The sequence below is a fragment of the Pelodiscus sinensis genome, chromosome 1, assembly GCF_049634645.1.
Source record: "Pelodiscus sinensis isolate JC-2024 chromosome 1, ASM4963464v1, whole genome shotgun sequence".
NCBI classification, from domain to species: domain Eukaryota; kingdom Metazoa; phylum Chordata; order Testudines; family Trionychidae; genus Pelodiscus; species Pelodiscus sinensis.
Window position 1 is genome coordinate 147,713,856 of NC_134711.1, and position 18,048 is coordinate 147,731,903.

Consider the following 18,048-nt stretch of genomic DNA (forward strand, 5'->3'; position numbering starts at 1 on the left):
GCAACTCTGCCTCGGGCTTCCTGTAGTCAGCGCTGATCAGTTTCAGCAGCGGCTGACTTGGGGACGCCTGGGGCAGAGCAGCTGGGGTGCTGCTGGGTTGCTCCAGTAGCACTGCTCCTCAGCGCTACTGGACCAACCCAGCAGCACCCCAGCTGCTCTGCCCCAGGCGTCCTGATTCAGCCACTGCTGAAACTGACCAGCAGTGGCTGAATCAGGACCTGGGGCAGAGCAGCTGGGGTGCTGCCAGGTTGGTCCAGCAGTGCCCAGAGCGGGTGCTGCAGGACCAATCCGCAGCGCCCCAGCTGCTCTGCTACAGGGTCCAAAACAAAAGCCTGGTCTGCTGGGGGGGGGGGGGCCACACTATCCGCGCCCCCCCCCCCCCCCAGCAGACCAGGGACACGGGTAGCAGAGCAGCAGCGGCAGCGGGGTGCCGCGCCTCTGAGCCTTTGCTCTGGCAAAGTCTCAGAGGCGCGGGACCCCCCCCCCCCGCGGCTGCGGCTTCAGTCCCGGTGCCTGTGGTCTGCTGGGGACCGTCCCCAGCAGACCACAGGCACTGGGTCTCAAGCGGCAGCAACGGCGGTTCCCGCGCTTCTGAGGCTTTGCTCTGGCAAAGCCTCAGAAGCGCGGGAACCCGCCCGGTGCCCCTGGTCTGCTGGAGACGGTCTCCAGCAGACCAAGGGCACCGGAGCAGCTTACGAACGGGGCTTTCTCGCCCCGCAGCTCGCAGGTAGCAATCCGCCACCTCGACCTCCGGGGCGAGAAAGCCCCGTTCGTAAGTGCGGATCCGACGTAAGTCGGATCCGCGTAAGTCGGGGACTGCCTGTATCTCACACCTTTCAAATCATTCAGCTCTACCTATGTCCCCAATGGTCTTTTCCAGCTTGTCGATGGCACTGCTTACCACTGTTCTGTGCAGTTCTCTGCTGTACCTGTAACCTCGTATTCAAGCTGTTATCTACTACTGTTTCCACCAAGGTCAGATCACATTTTGCCTCTCAGAGAAGTTAGCAAATGCCTGCTGAGCTAACAATTCCAAGGCCCAGTTAAAGTAACCTTTTACTGGCAAATACACAGACATCTAGAAAACAGACATCTACAAAAGAAGAGACAACATGAAACAAAAGCATAAACTAACTTGCATAGATGAAGGACACAAACACATCATTATTATTGAAATATTACCTACATAGCATAGTAGAAAAGAACTTTTTTTGTCCTCAGTGCCAAAGATGTCTGCTGCTTGATGCTGGCTCAGTCCATCTGACATCTCTGAACATGTCTGTATCTCAGTTGAACTGTAAGCCCTGTAGATATAACTCTCCAGCTTCGGCAACCTTAAATCCACTGATGTGACTTTGCATTGTGTTCCAGATCAGCCCAAGATGATGATATCCTTGAGAACAAAACTACATTCCTTTCTGATTATCTGTTTTGGCTGACTCATGTTTCTTCCTAGCCCGCACGTGTGTGAGTATCAGGCAATGCTATTTATAAGTACAGCCGCCCCATTCAAATTAGTTTCTCTTCACCAGCTCTTCCACTCAGGCTGTGTAAATAAGAAAAACTGTTTCAACTGTACTTTTTCCCCAGAATTTTCTCCATCTGCTAGGACCCTCAAAATCATCCTGGAATTTGTTTTAAACTTACTACACATATAGATAACCAAAAGCACACAAGACAGTTAAGATGACCTCAGTAAGAGTCCTCTGACACTTCCAATTTGTAGTTTGACCTCAAGATTAGACCAGGAAGTCTTCTATAGTACCTTGGCAGCTTGAACTTGGCACTAATCCCCAGTGGTTGCTGGGAGAGGACAGTGAAATACCATCTTAAATGTTTCTTGGGTCCTTCTCTAACTACTGATTGCTTTTCTCTCTTTTTTTTTTTTAAATAAAGATTTGCATTGGTGGGATAAGAGGCAGTCTAGCAATCTTCTTATTAAGGCCTAGTCTACACTGTGACTCAAGGCAGCTTGTGCAAATCTAACTACTGAAGTGTCTACACTAAAAGATTGCTCCTGCGGACCTAGCTGCTCGATTATGCCAACCTAACTCCACCTCCCCGAAATGTAAACTCGATATTAATATACCTATGTTGCTGCTGTGCCTGGGTTTTTTCGGTTAATCCCGTTGACTACATGCATTCCCCTTGCCCTCTTGCTGCCTCTATGGGGAGCGGGAGCCGGTGCCCCACAAGCACCAGATCTGCCTCCCTCCCACCCCCGCACTGCTGCCTCTGATAGAGAGGCAACAGTGTGAAGAGTGAGGGGAGCAGGTGGGAGCCAATATGCGCAGAGAGCCAGTGCTGGGGGGAGCTGGCTTAAGAGCCGGTTTCCCCCCCGGGGCCAGCTTCCTGGAGCTGCTTTTCCTCCTCCCCCACTGCTGCCTCTATCAGAGGCACGAACATGGTGTGGGGGCGGGGGAGGTTGCCACAAAACAGCCTCTGTCCATGGCTGCTTGGGCTCGCCAAGGACAGAGGCTGTGCCCTGGCAGCAGCCCCTGTCTGTGGGGGATCCAAGCTTCCCTGCATCCCACGGAGCAGCCTCTGTCCATGGGGAGCTTGGACCCCCCAAGGACAGGGGCTGTTGTCTCTGTATCGGATGCAGGAACACAGGGCAGAAAGCAGCTGGTCTGTGTGGGAATCCGGTTTTTAAAACTGGCTCCCCTCGCTGTCCAGCTCCTACCTGCCATTCCATACTGGCTGCCGGCCCACCCCTGGGAGCCATCAAATAGTGGTGTAACCACTAAGATTTCATGCGGTTACCTGACTATTTAATTACACGAGAGCTAACATCCCTAGTGTAGACAGAGTGTTGCTTACATCAACTATTACTGGCCTTCAGAAGCTATGCCATAATGCCCCACACTGGCAGTAACATCAATACCCGCACTCCAGCTGAGGACATGCACTGCCGACAGAAGAAGCATAACATAGACAGACAAAAGCAATTTAATTAATGCAACATGCCCTACGTTTTTAATTTGTGTAGGAACATTGCCCCAGTCTTGAATTGCACTTGCTTAGTGATTCTTCCTGGAATACCACGAAAAAGCACTTGGTTTATTGTTGGGATTCCTGAATTTACTTCAATTACTCCAATTTATTGCCAATTATATTTTCAGCTGTAGTAATAATATTTTACATGGTGACAAAAATCATCATCATGTACTAAAGCTACACAGAAAATATAAGAATATCCTAAGTAGATCTGGCCAAGGCAAAACAAATTACAAAGTAGTTTGCAAACAAAAAAAAGACGCAATCATTTCTCTCTCCAGAAAACACTTGCCTGTATCAAAAAGTATATAAATGCCCCCAAATCTTACAGTCCTACACATACAAATCAAGAAAATCCTGAGTGCTTTTTTTACTTATTTTAGGATTTTCTGTTCCCACTCATTGCTAATGACTCGTCAATAATGCAAGAAGTAACTCTGAACAAGTACATGACCTGCAGTTCTCAGCTTTCCCAAAAGACACGTAAGTAGCTCACCTGAAACAGACCATGTCTTTCTTCCACTCTCCCCCGCCAAGAAAAACAGGGGAAGCTATTTAGCTGCTGTTTATTTACAGTAACAAGGAATGTTTAAATTGCAATCAACTCTCAAATGTAAAAAGCTTACACGGAGGAAAAAAATGAGAGTCTTGTTTTAAAGTTCTCCTTCAAGAGTACTCTGAAGGGCCCTATCACCAAGGCCAAGTCTACATTTAGGCCTTTTCTCTACTTACCGGGAGATGGATGCTACTGAGATCAAACTCTTTGGGGGTTGATTTAGCTGGTCTAGTAAGGACTAGGGATCGTCACTGTCCTTCTGTGCAGAAATTTGGGGTCACCAAATAGACATAAACATAGACATAAATCTCATATTTCTTTCTCCAAAAAATCCTATAGGGGGCACGTCACGATTAACTGATAAGCCTGGGCTTACTGGTTAATCTTATCGACTACACGCAGTCTCCCCACCCCACTGCCTCTATACCAGAGGCAGCAGGGGGTGGGGAGCAGGAGCTGGTGCCCCATGAGGAACTGGCTTTCAGCAGGCTCTCCATGAGCACTGGATCTGTCTGCCCCTTCCCATCCCTGTACGGCTACCTCTGATAGACAGGCACCAGAGCGGAGGGTGAGGGGGGCAGACTTGAGCCGATATGCATGGGGAGCTGGCTTTTGGCTCTCCCCATGTGCTGGCTCCGCAGATCCACCTGTCCCTCCCCTTGCTGCCTCCTACTGAGGCAGTGGGGGCAGGCAGGAGCCGGTGTGCTGGGGAGAGCCAGCTTAAGAGCCAATTCCCCCCAGCACCAGCTCTGCAGTGCCGCCTGCCCCCCCAGCTGTTGCCTCTATCAGAGGCAGCAGCATGGGGGTGAGAGGAGCCCCGGGAAGGCTGCTGAGAAGTAGCCTTTGTCTGCAGCGGCCCAGGCTTGCCAGAGACAGAGGTTGGTCCCTGGCAGTAGCTCCAGTCCGTGGAGGGTGGGAGGCAGAGCAGCCTCTGTGAGGGGAGTGGAAGGCAGAGTACCCTCTGTCTGCTGGGAGCCCCTCCCCCCGTGGATCAGCCTCGGTCCGTGGCCAGCCTAGACTGCCACAGACAGAGGCTGCTTCACAGCAGCCTCCCCTGCCCTGGCAGCAGCCTCTGTCCACGGGGACCTCGGATCCCTGCGGACAGGGGCTGCTGCTACCCTATGCTGCTGTCTCTATATCAGAGGCGGCAGCACGGGGCAGCAGGCAGACAGTTTGCGCAGGGAGCTGGTTTTTAAACTGGCTCCCCTTGCGGACCAGCTCCCGCCTGCCACCCCATCAGAGGCAGCAGTATGGTGTGACAGGGGGATCTCTGACAGTGGGGCCAGGAGCTACTGGCCCCGCCCCTGAGGACTATGGAATAGTTGTGGAACAGCTACGATTTCATGCAGTACACATAACTATTCAATTATGCAATATCTAACATCCTTGGTAAGGACTCACTAAATTGATCGCACTCCTGTTGACTTGAGTACTCCACCGGATAGTGAGGAGAAAGGTGAGTCGATGGGAGAATTTCTTCTGTCAACCTCCCACAGTGGGGAAGCCATGGAAATTCGACCTAAGTTATATTGACTCCAACTACGCTGTTCACATAGCTGGAGTTGCATACCTTATTTCAAGTTTGCCCCTAGTGTAGGCCTGGCCTTACAAGGCTTTGCCAGGATAGCTATGCTGGTATACTATAACTGTACAAGCTCCCAGTGTGAATGCAGTTTAAACCCCCTGAGCGAAGTACAATACAGGCAGTCCCCGGGTTACATGGATCCCTACTTACAAATGGGGTGAGGCAACCCCGCACTAGCTGCTTCCCCCCAGCAGACCAGGGAGACGCGAAGCTAGCGCCCCCCCCCCCCCCCAGCAGACCAGGGAGACGCGGAGCGGCTTTTCTCAGCAGACACCTCAGCTTGAGAATAAAGGACTGAGGGAAGTGAGGTGTGGGAGAATAAAACTGAGCTCTGGAGAAATGTTTGGCTAGAGTTTCCCCTACAATCTGTACCAGTTCCGACTTACATACAAATTCAACTTAAGAACAAACCTACAGTCCCTATCTTGTACGTAACCCGGGGACTGCCTGTATAGCAACGCAGTGCATTCTCCACCCCATTATAACTACATCTAGGCTAAATACTTTTGCCAGCACAGCTATGTTTGTCAGGGATCATATCCCGTCACACCCCTGATCAACACAACTAAACCATCACACATTTGTAGTATGGATCTAGTGGACTTAGGTATAAACATGATCAAACAATTCTCTGCTGGTCTTACAAAACAACAAATATTTCTAACTTTGTTCCCAATAGCAACACTTGAAAAGGAAAAATAAAGCTGTGAACCTAAAATAAAAGGAGAAAAACCCTTTTTCCCCCCCACCAACCAAACCTAGAGAATCTGATTTGAGGTACACCCTCAAGAGTCTTGCCCACGCTAGCTTTATTTTTTTTTTTTAAATCTCCCATTGCTGCATTACCACCGGCATAGTTTAATGCTTGATAGACGGGGCACCAGCATTATCATCACAGTGCTGTTTCAGCCTGTTCTGAACAGAGTTCAGCAACAAAGTAGAAATGTCAGAACCACATCTATACTAACGGCACCAGCACGGCTATACAACAGATAGATTTCACAGAAAAAACGAATGTAGAAACAGACCACCTGATTAAAGTTCTAGGCCAACTAAAGAAAAGTCAAATTCTCCCTTTTAAGATTCTGTTATCAGACAATTCCTTGAAGTATCAGTAGTTAAAACACTGTTATTCTTTGTTATCCAAGACAACGAAACGCTGCTTCCAAATAAATTCAATTACAATACATGGTACAAACAACAAGAGCATACATCGAGGTGTTTTTTTTTTTTTTAAATGTTACAAAATATGGCCATGGAGGGTTTGTATGTGTCTACTTTCTCCCAAAAAACCCACGGTCAGTATTTATTTGACCTCTGTGAATCCATATACCATCCATGTGGTGCACTATCCCTCCCTACTTCCTTTTTTAAACATTATACAAACTATTAAAATAACAAATTCAGGCTAAAATAACTTGCTATAATAAAACATACAACCATCAGGCCACAAATGCAGGTGTCTCAACACAATTCAAGGAAATCTCTACCTTTCAGCTCTCCCCAAATGCTTAGAAGAATATAAATTAATGGGTAAACAGCATATCAGGGGAAGCACCTGTTAACAGAATATTGTTCCATGTTCCCTTTATGAGGAGTGCCATATCAGACCAGAGTGAGTGAAATCTGAGTAACCAGGATCAGTCTTCAGAGGATGGGGAAAGAAACATCACAGTGGACAACCTGCGCACGGGGAAGCTTTTTCCTAACCTCTGTCAATTATTGGTTGCCTTATGCCCCAATGCATAACAGCTTATATCCCTTCAATAAATTAATCCTATCTAATGTAACTGTGGATGTTTCCAATACAGGCAGTCCCCGGGTTACGTACAAGATAGGGACTGTAGGTTTGTTCTTAAGTTGAATCTGTATGTAAGTCTGAATCTGGACGCCAGTTCCGACTTACATACAGAATCAACTTAAGAACCCCAGGCGTCCCCAAGTCAGCTGCTGCTGAAACTGATCAGCAGCTGATTCCAGGAAGCCGGGGGCAGAGCAACTCTGCCTGGGGCTTCCTGTAGTCAGCGCTGGTCAGTTTCAGCAGAAGCTGACTTGGGGACGCCTGGGGCAGAGCAGCTGGGGTGCTGCTGGGTTGCTCCAGTAGCGCCACTCCTCGGTGCTACTGGACCAACCCAGCAGCACCCCATCTGCTCTGCCCCAGGCGTCCTGATTCAGCCGCTGCTGAAACTGACCAGCAGCGGCTGAATCAGGACCTGGGGCAGAGCAGCTGGGGTGCTGCCGGGTTGGTCCAGTAGTGCCCAGAGCGGGCGCTGCAGGACCAATCGGCAGCGCCCCAGCTGCTCTGCCCCAGAGTCCAAAACAAAAGCCTGGTCTGCTGGGGGGGGGGGGGGGAGCACACTAGCTGCGCCCCCCCCCCCCCCCCCCAGCAGACCAGGGACACGGGGAGCAGAGCCGCAGCAGCAGCGGGGTGCCGCGCCTCTGCAGACCACAGGCACCCGGACTGAAGCGGCAGCAGCGGTTTATCCTTGTTTTAGAGACTGGAAGATGAGGTGGGGAATTAAGTAATCTTCCCAGAATCACACACATCCCCTTCCCCAGTGTCACAGGAAGGAGCAGAGCTCAGGAGTTCCTCATTCCCAATCCTGTGTTCATTCAACTAGACAGCACTGTGTCTGGAGAATGGCAATCACATCCAACCTGTCTTTCAGAAGTGCTCAGCATCCCAGCTCCCACACAAGTCACTAAAAGTTGCAGATTTGGAAAATCAGACCAATGGGGATTTTATAGATAGGGGCCTGGCTTAAGTCCTCAAAGGAAATCACGGTACTTACCTGTAGATGAAAAGCAAAAAAGCCTTTGGAACAAGTCCGTAGCTAATCAGCAAAGAACACTTTTGTACTGCAAATATTCCAATTGGCAAAGCCGACACCTGCGCAGTGTTGAGTATGCCAATGTTTATGTAGTAGCCTCGTATTTGTTGCAATCATCCAGGTTTTCTATTGGCTAAAGGAGTGGGAAGGAGCCTATTAACAAGGTCTACACCATCATAGGAGCTCTGTCTGAATGGTAACTGACATGCTTTATGTAATGGCACAAATAATTTGCTGCATTATCACCTATACACTATGACTCTTATAGGAGCTATAAGAACCGGTTTATATCCAACAGCTGATAGCCAACCAGGCAAGCCATTAGCCAAGCATGTTATTTTCATTCCTTGGGCTAGTAGACAGAAAATGACCGAACACCATTTTAATGGCAGGAGAGTCTAATGATTTAATTTTAGCACGGCAATGCTATTGTCTGACGTGGCTCATGACATTATCCTTCAGCCTCCTGCTGCTTCTTCAGTTTGACCCCACTAATTATGCTGTCACCTTTAAACTTGGAAAATGAACGCCTTATTACCACAGCTTCCCCTCCCCCCAAGATTTACTCCCATTTTTAAACTGTGGGGTTTTTTTTAAAGCAAAAAATTGGGCATTTTTCTTGAGATAATCTATGACAGCGTCAGGATCCTACAACAGAGGTATTGCTTTACATTCACGGTGATGCCTTTCAATAGCCGGGTATAGGTTTTAAATATAGGAAAATCTACTCTCTATTTGAGAGAATTGGTCTGTCTGTCTGTTCAAGAACTCCTCCTAAAATGTAAGAGCAAGGACCACCAAATTTGGTAGGCAGCTTCCTCTTCTCCTAACTGAAAGCAACGTCAGGGTTTGCTTGTGCCAGGAAAATGGGATGTGCCTGGAAAGGGCTTGCTTGGCATAAAACCAAACAGAAGAAAGACAGAATCACCAAGTACAGTCCTTAAACCTGACATAACTGAGCGAATGTTGAAAGAGGGCTCAGGATGGGATTGAAAGGGCTGGGGCTACGTGCAGTGCTTCAGAGTGCCATTCTGCCTGCCGGCTCCAGCACAGAGCTGTTGCAGCAATTCCATGCTGAGATGGCGGAGATGGGGAGGGGGGAGAGGAGAGAGAAGAGGGAGGATATGCCTCCTCCCCCGAACTGTAGCAGCTCTATGCTGGACCCATGGGAGGAAGTGCCTCACTCCTCTCCCTACCATCCCCATCCACGTCTGCTCCATATGGACATCAGAGGAGGAAGTGTCTCCTCTCCAGCCATGACATCCAATCCGAGTTGACACAGAGCTACCACTGCTGGGGGACAAAGTGGTCCTTCTGTGGCCCCCACCCCGCCTAAACTGGACTTGCCCAGCTGGGGACATGCACCCTTCCCTGGGCTGTGCCTGCTGGAGCTGCAGCAGCCACGGAGAGGTGCTTCTCATCTGGCCCCAAGCTGCTGTGGTTAAAGAGGGTTGGGGTGGTCCTCTCTCCCCAAGAAAGTCTGGATACTGAACCCCTTCATCCCCAGCCCCACCCCAGAGCAATAATTTAAATAAAGCATGTATATTTTCATTTGTTTTTCAAAAAAAAATTACTTGAGTTAAAGACCCAAGCAACACCAGTTAAATCTTCTAGTACTTATATAAACAAGTGATAGAAATATAGCCATGTTAGTCTGGTGTGGCTCAAACAAAAAACAAGACTATGTAGCACTTCAAAGACTAACAAGATGGTTTATTAGGTGATGAGCTTTCGTGGGCCAGACCCACTTCCTCAGATCAAATAGTGGAAGAAAATTGGCACAACCATATATACCAAAGGATACAATCAAAAAAATGAACACGTATATAAACGAGTGACTGTGATTACAGGGTTACATTCATCCAGGAGGTCACAGTCTTAATCACAAAAAAGTGTTTGTTTCATCTAGTGAAATAAATCATATTAGAATACCTACATGGCACCTTTCATCACAGCAAAGAATCCCAAACAATTGAAAAAACTATACACATGCCAGCAACACTGAAATTCAACCCTTTCTGAGGCAGACTGTAGCACTCCATGGGTGAATGATATTGCACAGACTAGCCAAGTGTCTATTTTTAGTACAATTCTACCTGAAAAAGTGACACTGATAGTGGCACTGATAGTAGAAGGATGCTGTGTTTATTATTAAGTGTACTAACACCTGGGAGTTCTAGTTATGGGCCAGGATCCTATTATGTTAGGTGCTGTACAAACTTGTAACTCAATGACTTCAGGTAAGATTTGCCAAACTTATAGAAAAAGACATCTGAGTTTTTGCTAAGTGCAAGACCAACAAACTGCCCATGAACTCAGAGTCAAAGGGGATTATTTTCTTCCTGTGAATTATCAACAATAATATTGTGTAGGCTGATTTAAACAGTGGCAGTAACACCCACCCCCTTATGCCCAGCAATCCCTCATGCCCAGAGGCCTCTCACCCAGAGATCTCAACCACAGATCCCTGTGCCCGGCACGCTCCCACCCAGACACACACACACACACACACACACACACACACACACACACACACACACTTCCCAGCACCCCATACTTTGCAGGGCTTTCTGCATCAAAAAAATTAAAATTCTGAATATGGTATTTTAAAATTCTGTACAATTCAGCAAATTTTATTTGTCAATAAGTGGAAGCTCCAGGAGATCACATTGCAGCCTTCTCTCTCTCTCTCTCTCTCCCCCCCCCTGCCCCAATGCCCTACTAGGATAGGGACTTGGCAGTGAGACCTCTGTGTGCATGTCAAAAGGCCACAGGAAAGCGTTTTACAGGATGGCTAGAATGTCAGCCATGACCCAAAATCCATTTGAATCACAAATACCAATAGCAGAGTCCAGCCCTCATCCAAGTCACAACTCTGGGACATCACCAACTAAATGGCCTTTGCATTTCCCTCCAAGCCTGAAAGGTAAACGAAGGGCTTGGGAGGTGTCCCTGAATCAGAAAAGGAATTCAGTTCAACCACAAGTCTTTTTTCCCTTCTCTGGCCCCAACTTACACAGGTCCCCAGTTAATTCTGCAGCACTGACTGCGGCTTTTCTGCTCCAGGCACATGAACCCTGGCATTTTGGCTGCTTATTCAGAGCCAGACAATGAGACCCCTCCCCCACACTCTTTTCCCTTCCCAGCCTGCCTCCCCTTCCCAGCTATCCCTAGCCCAGCTCCTCCTCCCTGAAGTGTTGTGCCAGGCTCTACTCCCCAAACTCACCCCGCCCCCCAAGTCTTCAAGACTCCCCCTCTCACACACACACACACACACACATACACACTTGCTTCCCCTACTCACTCACATGCTGCAAACTTTCGCTCCCAGCCCCAGCTGGCCCAGTGGGGCCTCGCCTCTGCTGGAAAGGAACAGAACCGGCAGGGAAGGATTCACTCCATGCCACTCTGCGCTCCCTGGAAAAGGGGCTGGTTGAGGAGTGGAGCCCTCAGCCAGCTGGTTGAGGAACAAGTGGGCGGAGGGGAGGGGGCGGGAAGAAGCCTGCGCCACAGCCAGCAAGGGAAAGCTCAGGCCCTTCGTGGCATCCCCTGGCTATGGCACCCAGAGCATGGGCCCGTTTGCCCTGCCCTAAGGCCAGCAGTGTGAATAGGACACCACTAAATTTGGGGCACCAGACTCTGCCCAGCTTCCTCCTCACCAGGGGACAGGGAACAGCATGAGCGAAGGTTGGAGGACCCTAGAAGGGCAGGGGGCAGCCACGCAGCTGGCGGCTGGAGAGAAGCAGCTTTTTCCCCTTCCAAGCATCGCTTCTCCCCGGCCAGCAGCAGGGGATGCTGAAGCAGGTGATGCTGCATCTCTGGCTGGTCTCACACTGCCCATTGCCACCCCTGCCTGCTGCGCTGAGTCTCCCTCCCTGCCCTGCTCCGAGGTTGCCGACTGTCCCAGGCCGTACACACTGGAAACCATTGCAGCAAATGGCATCTGGGATGTCTGGTCCAGGAGAGCTGGCAAGCCCTTGTTCCCCTGAGCTTCAGCCCTCCCCTACGAGGGGTGGTGAAGGTGCCAGTGCTGGGTTGCATAGGGCGCTAGGGACAGCCCTGTGTACACAACCTGAGTCTGCAGAAGCTCTTTATTTTATTCAGAAGTATACCCAGGGGCTCGGGAACAATTTTTAGAGTGGGAGTGCTTAGTTACACCCCCAAGACCTATTCGTGCCCTTCCAACAGTTGCCAACCCCCCCAGACTGAATGGACCAGATGCCATTCCTAGCAATGTTGTACAGTCCGTCTGGTCTGGGAGAGTCAGTGGCCCTAACCCCTTGTCACCCCAAGGCTGAAGCAACAACTGGACACATCTGCTGAGCTGTGGGCTAACAGAGGGACCCCAGGCCACAAAGCCTCCAGAACCAAAGGGCTGCGGGCTCCATGGGGGCAGGGCCAGCAAGTGATGGTATCCTGAGGGCCAGCAGGTGACAATAAAGCCAGTGGGGCTGGTGAGATCCTATGGGAGAGACTGGGACCTGAAGCTAGGCCCCAGGTTGCAGGGAAACTGGGTGCAAAACCTGGGGGTGCTGTAGCATCCCCCGCACCTCTACTTTCTGTGCCTGTAAGTATAGCAAGCCATTTTCTACAAAGGAGGTATGTAAAATTCATCTTTTTTGGCCAAGTATAAAAGTATCATAAGATCATGCTACATTCTCATAGGGTATGCCTAGACTACATGCCTCTGCCGACAGAGACATGTAAAATAGGCTACCCGACATAGTCAATGAAGCAGGGATTTAAATATCTTCAGCTTCGAACAAAAATGGCCGCCACGCTGTGCCAGCTCAGCTGATCATCAGCACAGCGTGCGAGTCAAGATGCGGATCGGTCGATAGCGGAAGCCTTTGTCGACTGCTCCCTTATGCCTCGTGAAACAGGTTTACAGGAGCGGTCAACAAAGGCTTCCCCTGTCAACCGATCCGTGTCTTGACTCACACACTGTGCCGACAATCAGCTGTGCTGGCACAGCGCGGCGGCCATTTTTATTTTAATGAAGCCGGGGTATTTAAATCCCCCCTTCATTGACTATGTCGGGTAGCCTATTTTACATGCCTCTGCCGACAGATGCATGTAGTCTAGACATACCCTCAGTGACTGAAATTCGGTCTTTACTGGAGAAAAAGTGGCAGCAATCCATTTTTATGAGCAGAAAACAGAGAGAAGGTACAGCTTACCCAATCAGGGAACTGGGAATCAGGACTCTTGGGTTCTATATCCAGACCTACCACTGACTAGATACTAGCATAGGCATAGCACCTCCTTATATCTCCATTTACCCTACAGCGAAGCAGTAACAAGTTACTTACCTCACAGAACAGGCTGGGAAGCTTTTAATTAAAGGCTACAAAGAAATTTGCATAAAAAGCACTAATAGTACATATTTATAAATAAGGCCTCCATTTTGAACAGTGAGCATTGTCACGGTACTGTCCCGACCCCAGTGCTTAATGAAAATTGGCTCATGAATATGAATATTGGTATAACTCAAAGACACCTTAGACAAAATACCTCATACAACATATCAATGTTGATGTTACAATCTGCTGAATGTGTACATTGTATTTTTGTGCGTGTGTCATTCTTGTATGTGAACTTAGAACTATAAAGTGTGGCTCCTATTTATCTTTTTAAATATGCTAAGGAGAGCCATTATGGATGCTTCAGACAATTAATGGCTCAGTGATCAAATCAACAACCTGTGAATAGTCTTGTTTGTCCTGTAAGCTCAAACTGTGGTTGGTCGTAGAAAGACATGTGGCCAGGCCACATGAGCTGAAACCCATTTTGGATCTGGTGCCTTTCCACGCAAGGTGAGAAAAGTTTGAACTGAGCACAAAGAGTTCCCACCTTGGGCAAAATGTATATAAAGGAGGGTGGGAGGAAACAACAAAGAATAGAGGCAATTGCTAGATGTCATGAGATTCCCTCTCCCCCTTCTTACCACATAAGATGCCTGCTGGAAACATCTAAGACTGAACAGGGGAAGAATCGAGCCTAAGTTAGTAGGCTGCTTAGACAGTGAATGAGATGTTTGGAACAACTGTTCAGGGTAAGAATTTGCATGTAACAAGTTTCTTAGTGGATTAGAACTAGCTAAAAGTGTTTTATATTCATTTTGATTTAGTAACTTACTATAATCTGTCTCTTTTCACTTTCAACTACTTAAATCCTACTCTTTGTACTTAATAAAAATGCTTTTATTTATTATCAAGCCCAATGTAAATAACTGTTACCTGGAAAGGGGGGAGAGGAAGAACAACCACTGTGCATATTTCTCTTTCATTCACACAGTAAGATGGATTTGTTTGGGGCCTAGGTTCCATTTGAGGATGGTTTCCTGTGTGCTGAGCCCTCCCAGAGCTGAATGGGTTCAGCATCTGTGTTGCTCTGCAGAAGGGTGGTAACCCCAACTCTGTGACTTGGCTAGGGGGAGCCTAAGAGGGCAGGAAGGTGGGCACCAGTAGCATGATCAGCACACCGGGGGACAACTCCAAGGGGACTTCTGTGATCTAACCCATCACAATGGTAATTAACTCATTGGAATAATTTATTAAGAATCTTGGTGGATTCTCCATCAATGACCATTTTAAAATCAAGACTGGATGTTTTTCCTAAAAGATCTGCTTTTCATTTGGGGCAATTCTATGGCCTGTGTTAGACAGGAGGGCAGACTAGATGTTCAAAACAGTCCCTCTGGGCCTTGGAATCTGTAACAATGAATTTAAGAGAAAAAACAACCGAGTTACCCAAAAGCTCCAGTCAGCACTCCAGTTATATGGAGCAGGGGCCTGCATTTTCTCGGTACAGGCACCAAGAGTCTCCTCTGAATCTGCAAACAACTGGCGGATGAGACCATGATCCACTTCATGGATTTCCTGTGAACCGAGCAAGCAAGCAAAGCATGTTATTTTGTAATGGAGGGGAAAGTTGTTGGAATAAAAGGTGGTTAATCAATTTGCAGGATTCATAATAAAACCTTACATGGCTACATTTAACAGGGGAAATTATGAGAAACACCTCCCACTTACTGATTCTTAACTAATGAATAACAATTTCTCAGTGTCAATTATGTGATAAGCATTAAGGTTTTATTTCCAAATGTCCCTCAACCTGAACATCAGTGTTCTGCAAACAGTCAAAAGACAGTTGTTATCTTAACCACCATGAAAGCCATAAACTCAAACCAAATTATTAAAAACTAAACTACAAAGGAATCCTTAATCAAAAAAAAAAAAAAAAAAAAAAAAAAAGAGGGAGAAGTTCTGGTTTTCTGATCCAATTATAATTACTCACTGTCTTAGGGATGTAAAATCCCATTTCATTAGTTAACAGGTTAAACATTATGATTAACTGATTAAACAGAAGTGGATGGGGGCCCACACCGTGGACAGGGGCTGCTCCCAGCATGCCAGTGCTGGACTAAAACCCCCCCATGGAGGGTCCCACAGAGTTAGAAGGGCACCCTGCTTGTAGCAGGCGAGAGGCTGCTCCAATCCTCTCCAGTTACCATAACTGGTAAGCATCACCTGGCAAGGATGATACTTACTGGTTCACATCCCTACTGTCCATACACATCTACCTAAACACAGCACTTCAGAAATGCCAAATTATATTATTACTAATACTCTTATGTAGAATTTTTCATCAGTAGATCTCACATATTTTACAAAGGCAATCAATAGCATTAGCACTATTCACAGATGGGGAAAACTGAGACAGAGAGGCAAAGTGACTTTCCCAACAGATCAGTGGCAAAGCCAGGTATAAAACTCAGTTCTCCCTAGTCCCAGTCTAGGCCCCTAATCACTTAACCACATTGCTTGTAATAGCCAATAATGCCCTGTAAAAACATTACCTCAGGCATGGCCAAACGTACTGACTCTCCAAACTGAATGTGACAGTCTTCAGAAGTTTGAGAACCAGGACATCCAGGGTCATGGCTCAGGGCTTCAGCCTTGCTCCAAAGGTGTGGCAGGATTGCTCTACAGGGCTGAAGCCCCAAATTCACCTCCCCACTGCAGAAGCTAGAGGCAACGTGTGTGGGCGATGTGTATGTGTTTCTGCAGTTTCCCCCTTATCAAGTAGTCAATGGAAATTCCATCAACTACTAGATTAGCTGATCAAACCCAATTTAACATCATTAGGAAGGTCTATGGGCAGAACTTTAACTATCAGAGAGCCACATGCAGCCGTATTTTGGCCACTCCTGCACTATCCCATTTTTGACAAATGGGGTCACCGTGATTAAGGAATCTCGATCTGCTCATCAGCTCCCTGTCCGGGGGGAGGGAAAACTCACTGCTCCACACCTTACCGCCTCTCTGCTGGGGGTTCATACGGATTAGCATGGCACCAGTCACCGGAGCACTCCTTACTCTTTGACTGCTGTGAGGGGAAGCACTCATGTTCAGGGCTCTTGAGCTCAAGCAGAGAAGGCAAAGTGACAATTGCAGGAGCGCTCCTGTTCCAATGAGACTGAACAGGGGGAACACTCGGCAACCAGGGCAGCTGCTGTGTGCCCTCCAATAATAAGGACACCTGGGTCACAGAGCAGTAGATGCCAGCTTCCATCGTGGGAGAGAGAAAGCTGAGATGCTCTCACCTCCCTGATGAGATGTAATGAGAGGCTCGAGGCGGGTGAGAAGTGTTTTCTCAAAATGTCCCACATGTGCACCCCTTAATTTTAAACAGCCAGGGATCATCACTGCTATTGTCTACGCATCACCCCCAAAAACTTGGTAGTGTAATTGGAGGAGCCTGTATTTTCTTATCAATTAAGGGGTTGTTGCAGCAATCTTAATTCAGCTCCTTTGTGTGTATTCATTACCGTGGAGTCTGTCAAAGGACAGCTTGCAAGACTGCTAGCTTAAAAAAAATCCAATGTTGGAGAGGCAGGAAGAAAGGCCAAGAGACAGATCAACACGAAGAAGCTGTGGTTTAGAATTTGGCCCAGATCATTAGTGGCCAAAACTGGTTACCATCTGATATATGGTTGGTGGCTATAAGAAAGGAGCAGACAGGTTGTCAGGCAGTTTCTAGTAGGCAGGAAGAAAAAACTTAACATTGGCAGACTCCACAAAGCCAGGAGAGCCATCTACCAAAACAGTCCCTGCAGAACAGAGACCCATAATGGGGATGCAGGCATCACCACTGCCCGTGCTGCATGCTGTGGAGATAAAATATTACAGCTTCCAAGACTTCCTTCCTTCTGATGCCTTTCACCAGCACAGCTAAACTCTCATTAAAAAAAATACTTAAAATCCACATTTTATAGACACCTGCAAAAGGAATGTGGAATATTCCTTTTGGATTCCTGCTCCATTGCCTGTCCTAGATTTGTACAAATGCTACCCTCAGTGACACAGCAGCATAAGCAAAGATGCAGCATAAAACCACCAGGATCTAGGGACCCCTTAACAGAACAGGGCTGTGGGAGCACAGCTCTAGCTTGCAAGGCAAAGTCAAGTTTTGAATGTTGCTGCCAAAGGGCGGGAGAGGAACAGGCAGCCCATTCCCCTGAAGACACTGACTGTATATGTAAGATGAAGCACAGAAAGCAAGTTGACTTGCTACTCTTCCCTCACCCAAAATCCAGGAGCAGTAAGGGAACAAGCAAAGGAGTCCTCCCAGCAGAACCTTGAGTGAAGATAGACAACCCTAGCTGAACAACCCTCACCGATAGCAGAGATGAGGGGGTGCAAGCGACACTACTTCTCTAGTCACAGTATGGCCTAGCTTGTTGCTTTAACAGCTGTTATTGGATAGCTAGCTTGCAAGGGAACAATAGTCTAGCAGCTGGCAGTACAGGACTTCTGATGACACAAACAAACTAGTTAAGCATAAGGTCTCACATACACACTGTGAGGAGACCATTAAACCTCTCTCTGTAAAGCCAAGTGGCTTAACAGCCACCCCTGAAAGGAGCAAGCCCTTAGCAAAACTAGAAAGCAAAAATTAAGAAAGAAGAACCAAATGCTTACCATAGAGAGAAGAGGGAGATGCAACCTGCAAGCTGATTGCCTCTAAAATGAGCACCATAGGGCTGCAGCTGCTGCCTTCTCTGTAATTTAAAG

The 18,048-nt window shown here is 47.9% G+C and overlaps 1 protein-coding gene across 5 annotated transcripts in view; it reads right to left on the minus strand.

Annotated features, from left to right (window-relative positions):
• The window catches only part of GRAMD1C (GRAM domain containing 1C), a 92,099-nt gene extending 74,052 nt beyond the window's left edge, over window positions 1-18,047 (minus strand). Inside the window, exons 1-2 of one of the 5 annotated variants that reach the window (XM_014577702.3) lie at window positions 17,956-18,047; window positions 14,722-14,850 (exon numbers count right to left, since the gene is read on the minus strand). In XM_014577702.3, coding sequence (XP_014433188.2) covers window positions 14,722-14,850; window positions 17,956-17,958 — 132 coding nt within the window. In that variant the 5' untranslated portion in view covers window positions 17,959-18,047. Of the gene's footprint in view, window positions 1-1,186; window positions 1,338-14,721; window positions 14,851-17,955 lie in introns of those variants that run through there. The other 4 variants (XM_075906503.1, XM_075906497.1, XM_075906492.1 and 1 more) reach the window with 4 other exon arrangements.
• Window position 18,048: the final 1 nt, after the last annotated feature.